Here is a 13,186-nt window from a genome sequence, read left to right on the forward strand (position 1 = left end):
ACCTTTGGACCTGCTTAACTCTGTTACTCAGGGAACCGAAATGAGGAAGTAATTAAAGTTAGAAATTTACTGCATGTTCAAATTGTCATGATTCCCCCTTGAAGCAGCGTGCTCTAAGCGCGAATGCGCGAGTACCTGCTTTTCCATTGTTGACAGTAGTGACATCTGGACACGTGTGTTTTGTTTATGTTTCTGTCATGTCTCCTCCCTGTTCTGTCATTGGCTGGGATTTCACGTGTGTCTGTATTGCCCTCAGCTGCTAGCAGTTTAGACGCTGATCATGTCCACATATATACCGCGCGCCTCCCAGCACACAACGCGGAAGATTATCGTAGAGTTAGAGTAGTCCTAGTCCTAGTCCTAGTCCTAGTCCACGCTGGATTATCCGCTCCTAGTTCCTCGTCATAGTTCATGTTTCTCGTTTTGTTTATCGACCCTGTTTTCCGTGACCACAACCTTGATTCATGTTTAACCCTGTGTGTGCCTGTTTGCCGATCGCCTGACCTTCGCCTGTTTTGGATTACGTTTTTGGATTTGTCTGCCTGTCTCTCTTTTAAAATAAACAACTGTTCATACTGCACTTGCATCCGTCCTATCTCCGCTCCGTCACGATACGTGACACAAATAAAATAAGTGCAGCGGTTCCCAGCATGTAACAATAAAAACCCATTAATCTCAAATACTGTACTGCAACTTTCCTTACTAATAATAAATGCCAATATTTTTGTTAACCTATTTTTGTGTTTCATCTAGGCCTATGTAATTTTATCCAAAATGCCTGTATACATATTTTTATTTAAATTTTGACAATGCTTGGTAGGAAATCACTGGGCTGCGCGAGTCTTTTCAGCTTTTCTGGACAACAAGCAAACCGGAGGACGCTTGCGGAAAATTTTCACCCTGAACTCCATGTTCATACAGGCGGTTTGCCCTTTATTGTGCAGAGCGAAAGACAGACGCAGCCTTACCACTGACCAGTAAAGATCATCAAAAAAAGGGAGATATTGGTGTTTCTTAGGTCACAGCTTCAAAACTAAGTTATATACCAACGGGGTGTGTGTGTGTGTATATATATATTGTGAGGAATTAGCCCGGGGAAGGGCGGCGTACAGACCCACAGGAGACCAAAGGGTGGTTGCAGACGGTGCTTTATTGTGGCTAGGGTGAGGTGAACGTGTGATAAATGGAAGAGTGCGGGGGTTTGTGAAGGCGTGACGGCCGGCGGAGTCGACTCGTGGTGGAGGCGGGATTCCCGAAGCGGGGCGGGGGTTTTCCCGGGCCGGCGTCCTCCGTGTGTGCGACTCTCACTATCCGGCGGTCTCGTCCGCGCTTACGACTCCTGGAGAAAGGGAGAGAGAGAGAGAAGAATTTAGCGTGAGGCGTGAGGTTACCGTCGTGATCGGAGGTTGCGAATCGCTGCAAACACGCACGGAGTCCGTTTTGACGCCACGATATTCTCTTCCCCTTCCCGGCCGGAAGCGCGCCCTTTTATCCTCCTCCGTCGTCGCCTGAGTGGTGGGACTTCCCCGTTGGATCCGCCAATCGCGGGCCGGAGTCGCGTCAGCCCCGCCCTGCCGCGGCGGTCCTTCCAGCTGGCGGAATGTTCGGCGGGAAGCTGCCCACGTCGTGCCGGTGCGGCAGTCGGAGAAGGAGCGTTTTCCCTCTGGTGTGCGCCGGATCTCTGCCCGTCGCGACAGTACCCCCCCCTCAGCTCCGAGCCTACTGCCGCTCGGTGGTGGGCCCAGAGGGCGTCTCGTCGTGAGAGCCCATCCGCGTTACCATGCTGGGCCCCTGCCTGGTGCTTAACCTGAAAAGAGAAGTCTTGTAAGGCGAGGAACCAGCGGGTTACCCGGGCGTTGGTGTCCTTCGCCTTGGCCATCCACTGCAGGGGGGCGTGGTCGGTTATGAGGATGAAGTGCCTGCCCGCCAGATAGTATCGCAGCTCCTCGATGGCCCATTTTATTGCTAGTGCCTCCCGCTCGACCGCCGCATACTTCCTCTCGGCCGGGGACAGCTTCCGGCTGATGTAGAGGACTGGGTGTTCTTCCCCGTCGAAGGTCTGGGAGAGGACGGCACCCAGCCCGGTCTCGGACGCATCAGTATGTACAGTGAACGGGAGGTCAAAGTCCGGGTTGCGGAGTATCGGCGCGCTGGTGAGGGCTTCTTTTAGGGCCTGGAAGGCCCTTTCTGCATCGGCTGTCCACCTCACCTGGTCTGGCTGGCCCTTCTTTGTAAGGTCTGAGAGGGGAGAGGCTACAGCAGAAAAGTTAGGCACGAACCTGCGATAGTAGCCCGCCAATCCCAAGAAGGCACGTACCTGTTTTTTCGACGTTGGACGTGGGTAGTCCTTCACAGCCTCGATCTTTTTTTGTTGGGGCTTCAGCATCCCCCGTCCGATGCGGTATCCCAGGTACTGGGCTTCCGTCAGCCCTAGGTGGCATTTCTTTGGGTTCGCCGTCAGGCCGGCCTCCCGGAGGGCTTTCAGGATCTCCCTGAGGTGGAACAGGTGGTCGGCCCAGGTGGAGGAGTGTATGACCACGTCGTCCAGGTAGGCCGCGGCAAACTGTCGGTGGGGTCGCAGGAGGATGTCCATTAGCCGCTGGAACGTGGCGGGCGCCCCGTGCAGCCCAAAGGGGAGAACCCGGTACTGCCAGTGGCCGGTGGCCGTGCTAAAGGCTGTCTTGGGCCTTGCCTCCGGTGCGAGCGCCACTTGCCAATAGCCTTTGGTGAGGTCCAGGGTCGATATGAATCGGGCTCTCCCCAGCCTCTCTATCAGGTCGTCCACTCTGGGGAGGGGGTAGCTGTCAAACTCCGACACCTGGTTCAGCCTCCGGAAGTCATTGCATAGCCTCATGCTCCCATCCGGCTTCGGCACGACGACGATGGGGCTGGACCAGGGGCTGCTGGACTCCTCGATGATGTGGTCCCGCAGCATGCGACTGATTTCCTCCTCGATGGCCTGGCGCCGGGCCTCGGGGACACGGTATGGCCTTTGTCTCACCACTACACCGGGAGGAGTCTTGATTTCATGCTGGACCAGCTGAGTCATTCCCGGGGCAGCCGAAAACACATCTGCAAACTGGTCGGTCAGCTCGGTAAGCTCCTGTCTTTGGGTGGGGGTGAGGTCCTCCCCGAAGCCGACCAAGGTACCCTTGCCCCGGTCCGAGTCCTGAGCTGCGAACGCCGACACCACCGGGGTTGGTTCCACCCACTTTTTCAGCAGGTTTATGTGGTATAGCTTCCCGTCCTTCGGCTTACCGGGTTGCTGTAGGCGGTAGTTGACTGGGCCCCAGCGCTCGAGGACAGTGTATGGACCTTGCCACCGGACGAGGAACTTGCAGGCGCTGCTGGGCACTAACAGGAGGACCCGGTCCCCCGGCTGGAATTCCCGGGGCTGTGCGGGGCGGTTGTATACCTTCTTCTGCTCCTCCTGCGCCGCCAGCATGTGCTCCCGGACGATGGGGCCCACCCTGTCAATCCTGGCTTGCATGTCCTGCACGTACTCGACGACGGAGCGGAACGGGGATGGTTGCTCCTCCCAGGCTTCGCGGGCTACATCCAACAATCCCCGCGGCCGCCGCCCGAACAGGAGCTCGAAGGGCGTGAAGCCCGTGGACGCCTGGGGGCACTCCCGAATGGCGAAGAGTACGTAGGGGAAGAGGAGGTCCCAGTTCCTCCCCTCCTCGTCCACCACCCGGCGCAGCATCCGCTTGAGGGTCTGATTGAACCTTTCAACAAGTCCGTCGGTTTGGGGGTGGTAGACGGACGTCCGGAGGTGCTTCACCTGTAACATACGACACAAATCCGCCAACAGCTTCGAGACAAACGGCGTACCTTGGTCGGTCAACACATCCTTGGGGATCCCCACTCGACTGAAGAGGAGTACCAGCTCCCTGGCGATGTTTTGCGAGGTGGCCTTGCGGAGCGGCACCGCCTCAGGGTACCGAGTGGCGTAGTCGACCAGGACCAGGATGTATTCATGGCCCCGGGCCGACTTGGGTAGGGGCCCCACGAGATCCATGCCCACTCGCTCAAACGGGACACCGATGATGGGCAGGGGTATCAGGGGCGCCGGCGGGGGCCTCCGCGGGGCCGTGCGTTGGCACTGCGGGCACTGTTGACAAAAGGTCCGGACCTCCGCGTCCATCCCGGGCCACACGAAGCGGTCCCGCAGTTTCTCCAGGGTATTTCGGGCCCCCAGGTGGCCGCCGAGGGGATGGGTGTGGGCTAGGTGTAATAAGATGGCTGTCTTGGCTCGGGGCACCACCAGTAGGTCCACCTGCTCCCCGCGGCGGCAGGCCCGTTGGTACAGGAGCCCCCCTCGGACGAGGAAGTACGATGTGGGGAGCCTCAGGTCTGGGCTCTGGTCGACCCCCTCTATCACCCGTACCTGGGCCCAGCAGTGCTTTAGTCGGTCGTCCTCCTTCTGTTCCCGACCGAACTTTCCCTCCCGGTTCACCTGGGGAAAGACAGATGACAGAGGGTTAGTAGTTTGGGGGGTCTTACCTTCTGAGGTGGCCTCTCCGTCGTCCTGGGCCAGGTAGGCCGGCCGGGTTGGGATCCCCTTCCCCCGCCGCCGCGGTCTCCAGGACTCGGCTCTCGGTACCACCCGGAATCCTGGCCAGTCTCGTCCCAGGAGGAGGGGCACGGGGAGTTCAGGGATGATTCCGACCTGGAGGGGCCAGGTGCTGGCTTCGCTCCGGATCTGGACCTCAGCTGAGGGGACCTCCCGGGTGTCCCCATGGACGCATGTCACGGTAAGCGTCCCGCTTGGTCGGCGCCCCTCAGGCAGGATGGAGGGTTGGGCAAGGGTCACCGTGCTCCCGGTGTCCAGTAGGGCGGTTACCGGTCTCCCTTCGACCCACACCGTCACGGAGGGCGCCTCCGGCGGTTGCTGCTGATGGAGGGCGCAGCCTGCCAGCCATGGTTTTGTAAGCAGCCGGGCGGCTTCCCTCTCCGGCTCTGTAGGCATGGGCTCGTCTCGGGGGTGTTCACAAGTGGGCGCCCTCTGTGGGTTCCTCCAGATGCGGGGCCGGGTCTGGCGGTCAGACCGGGGGCCCTGGGCACCGAGGGGCCGATCGAGGTGCTGCTGCTCCCCGGAGTCGAGCTCCAGGGTGGCCAAGGTTCGCTCCAGGGCAGTCAGGAGTTCCTGGGGCGTAGTTGGGGCGTGGGCCCCCACGGCCTGTCTCTCTGCCCGGGGTAGCGCTCTCAGGAAACGGTCGACCGCCACCTTCTCCGCCACCTCCGAGGCGGTATGCCGATCCGGTCGGAGCCATCGTTTGGTGATCCGGAGGAGGGCGTTCATCTGGCAACGTGGTCGAGCACCTGTTCGATAAACCCAACGATGGAATTCAGTAGCGGCCCGGCCAGGGGTTCGGCCACACCACGCCAGGACTCCCTCCTTCATCGCCAGGTAGTCCGTAGCCTCCTCCGGGTCGAGGGCGTAGTAGGCTGTTCGGGCCTCTCCCATGAGCAGGGGACCAAGGGCACGGGGCCAGTCGTCACGGTCCCACCCCTCCCGGCAGGCGATACTCTCGAAGGTCTCGAAGTACGCCTCAAGGTCCTCTTCGGGGCCAAGGGGGGGTAGTAGGCGGCGGATCTCGCTGGTTGCGTCGGGGAGAGGCGTGGAGGCGGCGGGGGTCTCAGTCCTCATGGCGATCAGTGTCTGTGTGGCGACCTGAAGGCTTTCGGCGAGCTGCTGCGTCACGGCGTGCTGCTGGAGGCTGGTCTCCAGCAAGTGTTGCAGGGTGGGGTCCATTTTTTTTTTTTTTTTTTTTTCTCTCTCTCTCGCGGGTTTATTTATAAACTTTTTTTTTTTTTTTTTTTTTTTTTTTTTTTTTTTCTTTTGATGGGTTTTTTTTTTTTTTTTTTTTTTTTTCTTTGCAGTAGGCGGGTCTGTACTACGCCTGCATCCTCCACCAGTTGTGAGGAATTAGCCCGGGGAAGGGCGGCGTACAGACCCACAGGAGACCAAAGGGTGGTTGCAGACGGTGCTTTATTGTGGCTAGGGTGAGGTGAACGTGTGATAAATGGAAGAGTGCGGGGGTTTGTGAAGGCGTGACGGCCGGCGGAGTCGACTCGTGGCGGAGGCGGGATTCCCGAAGCGGGGCGGGGGTTTTCCCGGGCCGGCGTCCTCCGTGTGTGCGACTCTCACTATCCGGCGGTCTCGTCCGCGCTTACGACTCCTGGAGAAAGGGAGAGAGAGAGAGAAGAATTTAGCGTGAGGCGTGAGGTTACCGTCGTGATCGGAGGTTGCGAATCGCTGCAAACACGCACGGAGTCCGTTTTGACGCCACGATATTCTCTTCCCCTTCCCGGCCGGAAGCGCGCCCTTTTATCCTCCTCCGTCGTCGCCTGAGTGGTGGGACTTCCCCGTTGGATCCGCCAATCGCGGGCCGGAGTCGCGTCAGCCCCGCCCTGCCGCTGGTCCTTCCAGCTGGCGGAATGTTCGGCGGGAAGCTGCCCACGTCGTGCCGGTGCGGCAGTCGGAGAAGGAGCGTTTTCCCTCTGGTGTGCGCCGGATCTCTGCCCGTCGCGACAATATATATATATATATATATATATATATATAAGAGTCCGGTTTGAGCAATAAATAAGTAAAGTACTTATTTATTGCACAAATAAATAAGTACTTTACTTAATAAGTACTCTTACTTAATAAAGTAAGAGTACTTATTAAGAGGCGCAGTATTTTTTATGGCAGATTATTATCAAGTGGCATGCCCCATTGACTCATTCCATCATATCAGCGGTACATGATACATTTGGCAAATTTAACACACAAGTAAATTTTACTGAGAAAATTTTATATATATATATATACACACACACACACATTCAGTATTAGAATGTTTCTCTGAAACACTAGTTTGTGAATGTGAAAATGGGAAAAGAGTAACCTACAAATTCCTAATTACGTCTTCATGTCCAGTCAATCTACTGGGCAAGGACTTATTGTGTGTTTTACACTTAAATGTTATGTCCTCACCTCAGGGAGTAACAATAACTTATAACTCATCTTTGGGAACTCCATTTGTTAGCGAAATAGAGCTGTGTTTATCAATGATCCATGCATAACAAGCCTAGAGCTTGTGCTCGTTTGTTGACATTGGCACATAAGATGAAGGCAAATAAGATGAATTTTATGCTGTCCTCTGCCCTTCATTGCACACCACAAGTGCATGAAGGAAGAGACTTTAATTTTGAGAATAGAATGGTTTATGGATATCCCAGAAAGTGAAGAGCTGTATGTACATTTACATTTATTCATTTAGCAGAAGCTTTTATCCAAAGCATCTTACAAATGAGAAAATACAAGCAAACCATATTGGTATGAAAAATTTTGTGCGTGTTCATTCAAATTGAATAACAAGCAGTTGCGTGCATTTTTTCGTCCCAGAATCAGCACCTCACGTCTCATTAGCCAAAACAAAGAACAAACAGTAGAAAGACGTGGGACTGTGGGTCAGATTATGTGAAAGTGGGAAAATTACAGATTGGGAACAAAAACCCACCTCCAAGTGGTACAGCCTGACGCTGGGAGTTTATAAAAATTCTTTCAGGAAAAGAGCAAGGTTAACCAGGATGTAATGTCCTGACAAGGGCATGTTTCTGAACCTTGGGATAAGCCCTACACCCCTAGAGATACACCCACAATTGAAGAAGGTGCCTCTCAGCCCGTGGGCCCAAGGGAAAGATAACGTAGGCCTGATTAGAAGTGCACCACCAGTCATGATCATGCCCAAGACTTTAGGCCCATACAATCTCAATACCCTCTTAAATCAGAAGCTATTGAGGGCATTAGACCAGATTTTAATTCATTATTGAAGGCAGGGGTCATTGTTCCCTGTCCTGATTTATCACTGTACACTACAATATTTCCAGTGAGAGAAGCAAAAAAAACCCCTGCAACCTGATGAATGGTGATTTGTACAAGATTTGCAAGGGGTTAATGCAGCAGTCAAACAGAGAGCTCCAGATGTGCCAAATTCTTACACTATATTAAGCCAGGTCCCAGCAAATAGTGAATGATTTTCAGTCGTAGATTTAGCTAATGCATTTTTTCAGTATATCTCTTGATAAAGGCAATCAGTTTCAGTTTGGATTCATATGCATTCATATTACATTCACTTGCTTGTGTTAAGGGTATTGAGAGTCACTAACGATATACAACCAAATGCTAAAGGACAGCTTAGCACCTCTACCACTTTCTCCAGGCACAGTGTGAAACTGACACCATTAAATTGTTGCAGCATCTTGCCAAAGAGGGACACAAAGCCAGTCTCTCCAAATTACAGTATGTACAACAACAAGTGAGATTTCTTGGGTCTTGACATTTCTGCAAAGGGAAAGAAACTCTCAGATGAAAGAATATCTGCAATCCAGAATATTTCCAAGCCTCGGACAAAGAAACGGGTTCTATCTATCCTAGGTATGTGTTCGTATCGAAGATCTTTCATTCTAAACTATACCATTCTAGAAACAATGCTCAGAGAGATGGCATATGCGACAGGTTGGACAGCATACTTCTCTGGTAAGTTAGACCCTGTAGCAGTATGTTTTCCTCAGTGTATGAGAGCAGTTGCAGCGGCTGAGAAAGATTTAGTGTCATACAGAGACCTGGTAGAGAGTACCTAGTACTCAGAATTGATCCTCTTGGTTCCACATGAGGTGGTGTTACTGCTACTTGAACAGAAAACCTCACACCTGTCCACCCAATGGGGCTGCACCATAACACTATACCACTAGGCATGCCGAATGTCACTATAAAACGATGTACTGTCCTTAACCCTGCTACTCTTCTTCCAACAGAGGGAGCCGGGAACCACATGATCGTGTTGTACTAACGAACTCTGCTCTCCTAGAGTCGACCTGAAAGATGTTCTATTGAGCACATTTCATACACTTAAATTGTAGCTCAAAGTGCTGTACAGTATGAAGTAAAAAACAACAGGATACAACAGGACACAATAGGAACAATGTTTATAAGACAAATGCAACAAATACAAAATCTAAAAATATACAATACAAATTCAAAGGAACAAACATAGAATAATAAAAGTATAAATGAATAAATAAATAGGATTAATTGTCATATCCCAGTCCAGCCACGACCCAAGAAGCAACACACACCCCCCACACACGTATGCGCTCACCTTCCCCGGAGTTCTAATCACGCACAACTGCAGCCACACACGTCACTCTCGCAAGACAGCTATTTAGAGACCTTGAACGCATCTCACTGTGCGAAGTATAAGTTCAGTAGACTTGTTCTCTGGCGATATTCCAAGCCGTTGTTTCTAGTGTTTGTTCGCTTAGTTTCCTTGACCTTTGCTCATGTTCCCGACCACACATTCTGCTTTGTCCCCTATTGTTTTGTTCGCCCGATCGCCTGACCTCTGCCCGCCTTACGACCACGAACTTTGAACACCCTTGGACTTAAGTACTGATCCTGCCGCCCGCTTCTGCTTCCGTGCTCCCCACGGTACGTGACGGAATACTTCGCCTTCCTACGGAAGCAGTGGATGATCCGCGTTGGCGGCAAGCCATCGACGGCCATGGCCGGCTTATCAGCGACCATGACCAACAGCTAGCCAACCTGACTGAGCAGGTAGCTAGGCTAAATCAAGCCACGCCGTTTGCTACAGCGGCGACCTCACGTTTACCTCCCACACCGGCGCCGGAGAAATACGACGGGGATCTGGCACGCTGCCGGAGTTTCCTCCTACAATGCTCCCTGTTCTTTTCTACCAACCCAGACATGACGGAGAGTTGGAAGATCATCCATTTTATGGAACTTTTGACTGGGAGAGCTCTGCTCTGGGCCACAGCGGAGTGGGAGCAGGGAGATAGCACCATAACCACGTATGATCAACTGAAGGAGCAATTCCGGACCGTCTTTGATCACTCTGCAGACAACAGGGAGACTGTGGAGGAATTATTAACCCTGAAACAAGGATCACGCTGCGTGGCGGATTATGCTCTCGAGTTTCGCACTATAGCAGCAAGGAGCGGATGGAACCAACCCGCCCTTAAAAGTATGTTTCGCCAGAGATTAAATCCTGACATCGTGACCGAACTGGCATGTCGAGATGACCAACTAACACTCGACTCGCTTATTAGCCTTGCAATTCGCCTTGACCGTCTGCTACAACGCCGCCGCCGCGTACGCAGCGAGGTGGATGTGGCAGTGCAAGGTTCTCCCGTTGAACTCATGCAGCTGGGTCGGACACGGGTTAGCATGGAGGAGAGAGAACGACGACGCCACAAACATCGCTGTTTTTACTGTGGTGAGGAAAGGCACTTCATTCAACAATGCCCTCTCAAGCGACGCCGCACCTCAGGAGATAACGCAGCCACTAAGCAGCATCAGCCAGGCCTGAGTTTGTGTTCAGCAGCCCAGACCCAGGTCCTAGGCCTGCCCTGGCTAGAACACTATAACCTGAGTATTTCTTGGACTCAAAGGGAGATCATACACTGGTCCCCTCATTGCATCAAACAATGTCTTCAGACACCTGTGATCATGTTAGCAACCACGTCCATAGAGAGCCCTAACAATACTACCACCGTCCATATTCCCATTGAATACCAGGACCTCAGCGAAGCGTTCAGTAAAGAAAAGGCTAGTGGATTACCACCTTATCGGCCCTACGACTGTGCAATCGATCTGCTTCCAGGCACTACACCACCCCGAGGAAGAGTTTACCCACTAACACAGACTGAGCAGAGAGCTATGGAGGAATACATTCAAGAGGCATTACTCCAGGGTTACATACGACCCTCTACATCCCCAGCATCTGCCGGATTTTTCTTTGTGGAGAAAAAGGGATGAGGGTTACGACCATGCATAGACTATCGGGGCTTAAACCAGTGCTGCGTCAAGTATCGCTATCCACTGCCGTTAGTACCCGTCACTCTAGAGCAGCTGCGCACTGCTACCATCTTCACCAAGTTGGATCTACGCAGTGCTTACAACTTAATCCGGATCATAGAGGGGGACGAGTGGAAAACGGGGTTTAACACCACATCCGGGCACTACCAATACCTGGTCATGCCGTATGGGCTTTCTAATGCTCCTTCTGTCTTCCAGGGTCTCATCAACGATGTCTTAAGGGACATGCTGGGACGTAATGTAATAACGTACATTGATGATATCTTGATCTACTCCAATTCCAAGGAGGAACACATTCACCACGTCTGTCGGGTCACGCAACGATTACTCCAACACCAGTTGTACGTCAAAGCTGAAAAGTGTGAATTCCATAAGGACACTATTTCATTTCTGGGATACATCATTAGCCCTGAAGGGGTTACCATGGATCACGAAAAAGTCAAAGCAGTGGTGAAGTGGCCTACACCCACAACGGTGAAGGAGCTACAGAGGTTTCTGGGTTTTGCAAATTTTTACAGACGATCCATCCGGAATTTCAGTGCCATAGCTAATCCATTGACGTCCTTGTTAAAAGGAAAGCCAAAAGGCCTGCCATGGAGCCCAGCTGCCCAAGCAGCACTTGATCAGCTCAAGATGGCCTTTACAACTGCCCCCATTATCAAGCACCCAGACCCATCTAGACCATTCGTAGTGGAGGTCGATGCATCTGAGACAGGTGTAGGGGCAGTTCTCTCGCAACATTTCGGAGAAAAGCCAAAGCTCCATCCAGTGGCTTTCTTTTCACGAAAACTCTCACCGGCCGAAAGAAACTGATGTGGGCAATCGAAAACTCTTGGCCGTTAAGTTAGCCCTGGAGGAATGGCGGCACTGGTTGGAAGGAGCTACACACCCCTTCATCATATTCACAGATCACAAGAACTTATAATATAATTATAATAATAAATATAATTATAATAATATTTACACACTGCAACAAGGCTATCACCCCGTCAAGCCCAATGGTCACTGTTTTTTTACCAGGTTCCAGTTCACCCTGTCATATCGACCAGGATCCAAGAACACTAAAGCTGACGCCCTGTCTCTTCTGGACCACAAAGAAGTTGTGAAGGACTACGAGGATTACATCATTCCCCCCTCATGTATCATCAGTGCCCTAGAGTGGGAACTTGATCAAGAATTAGAGAACATTCCCCAATCCCAAGTTCCAGAAACATGTCCATCAGGAAGACTATTCGTGCCTGAACATTACCAACAGGAACTCGTTATCTGGGTCCACACAGTAGTTGGTACAAGTCACTCAGGGGCACAACGCACATACCATCTGCTATGGGAGAAATACTGGTGGCCTAATATGGAAAGGGAAGTACACAGAGTGGTGGCATCCTGTTCATCGTGTGCACAAAATAAGGTACCACGGACACTTCCTGCTGGCAAGCTCAAGCCCTTACACTTACCAGAACGCCCATGGTCACATATATCTGTGGATTTTGTAACCGATCTACCCAAGTCCCAAGGAAACACAACCATTCTGGTCACGGTGGACCAATTCTCAAAGTCAGTGCGCTTCATTCCACTACATGCCCTGCCCACCGCCTTTATGACAGCCGAGCTATTCCGGAGGAGGTAGTTTGTGATAGGGGCCCTCAATTCACCTCCAAGGTATGGTCTAGTTTTATGGAAAAGATGGGAATCACAGTAAATCTCGCATCAGGTTATCATCCACAAGCTAATGACCAAGTGGAACAGGTCAACCAAGAATTAGGCAGATTCCTCCGAACTTTCTGTGCCTCTAACCCCGAAGATTGGAGCAAATTTCTGCCATGGGCCGAATACGCCCAAAATTCTCTCCAACACTCTGCCACAAATCTCACCCCATTCCAGTGCGTACTTGGATACCAACCTCCACTGTTTCCTTGGAATGTGACTCCCACGGAAGCACCTGCAGTAGACCAGTGGTTCCAACGTAGTGAGCAAGTCTGGGCCGACACACACCAGCGCCTGAGACAGACCGCAAACACATACAAACGCAAAGCTGATTGTCACCGCAGTGAGCGTCCCTGTTACCAACCTGGCGATAGAGTATGGTTATCCACGAACGACCTAAGACAACCACATGGCTGCAAGAAACTCACCCCAAGATACACTGGGCCCTTCAAGATCCTTAAACGAATCAATGAGGTTACCTACCGTCTGGAACTACCACGACAGAGCCACATTGCCCCCTCCTTCCACGTTTCACATCTTAAGCCTGTTGTCACTGGACCTCTAGCCACTGAAGTGCCCTCCGAAACCCCG

The 13,186-nt window shown here is 52.3% G+C and overlaps 1 protein-coding gene across 1 annotated transcript; it reads right to left on the minus strand.

Annotated features, from left to right (window-relative positions):
- Positions 1-1,132: 1,132 nt before the first annotated feature.
- On the minus strand, positions 1,133-5,794 carry LOC128632890 (uncharacterized). Its single transcript, XM_053680647.1, has 2 exons — positions 1,431-5,794; positions 1,133-1,339 (listed from the first exon to the last, which is right to left on the minus strand). Exons 1-2 carry the CDS (start codon positions 5,756-5,758, stop codon positions 1,159-1,161), a joined length of 4,509 nt encoding a protein of 1,502 aa, XP_053536622.1. The 5' UTR covers positions 5,759-5,794; the 3' UTR covers positions 1,133-1,158.
- Positions 5,795-13,186: the final 7,392 nt, after the last annotated feature.

Source organism: Ictalurus punctatus, chromosome 1 (genome assembly GCF_001660625.3).
Source record: "Ictalurus punctatus breed USDA103 chromosome 1, Coco_2.0, whole genome shotgun sequence".
In the NCBI taxonomy this organism is placed as follows: domain Eukaryota; kingdom Metazoa; phylum Chordata; class Actinopteri; order Siluriformes; family Ictaluridae; genus Ictalurus; species Ictalurus punctatus.

Bases quoted from the DNA above. Each gene is read 5' to 3' on its own strand.
- LOC128632890 (XM_053680647.1), bottom strand. From the start codon at position 5,758: ATGGACCCCACCCTGCAACACTTGCTGGAGACCAGCCTCCAGCAGCAC. The intron at 1,340-1,430 runs GTGCGTGTTTGC...CCCTTTCTCCAG, and splicing joins GTGGCGTCAAAACGGACTCC to GAGTCGTAAGCGCGGACGAG.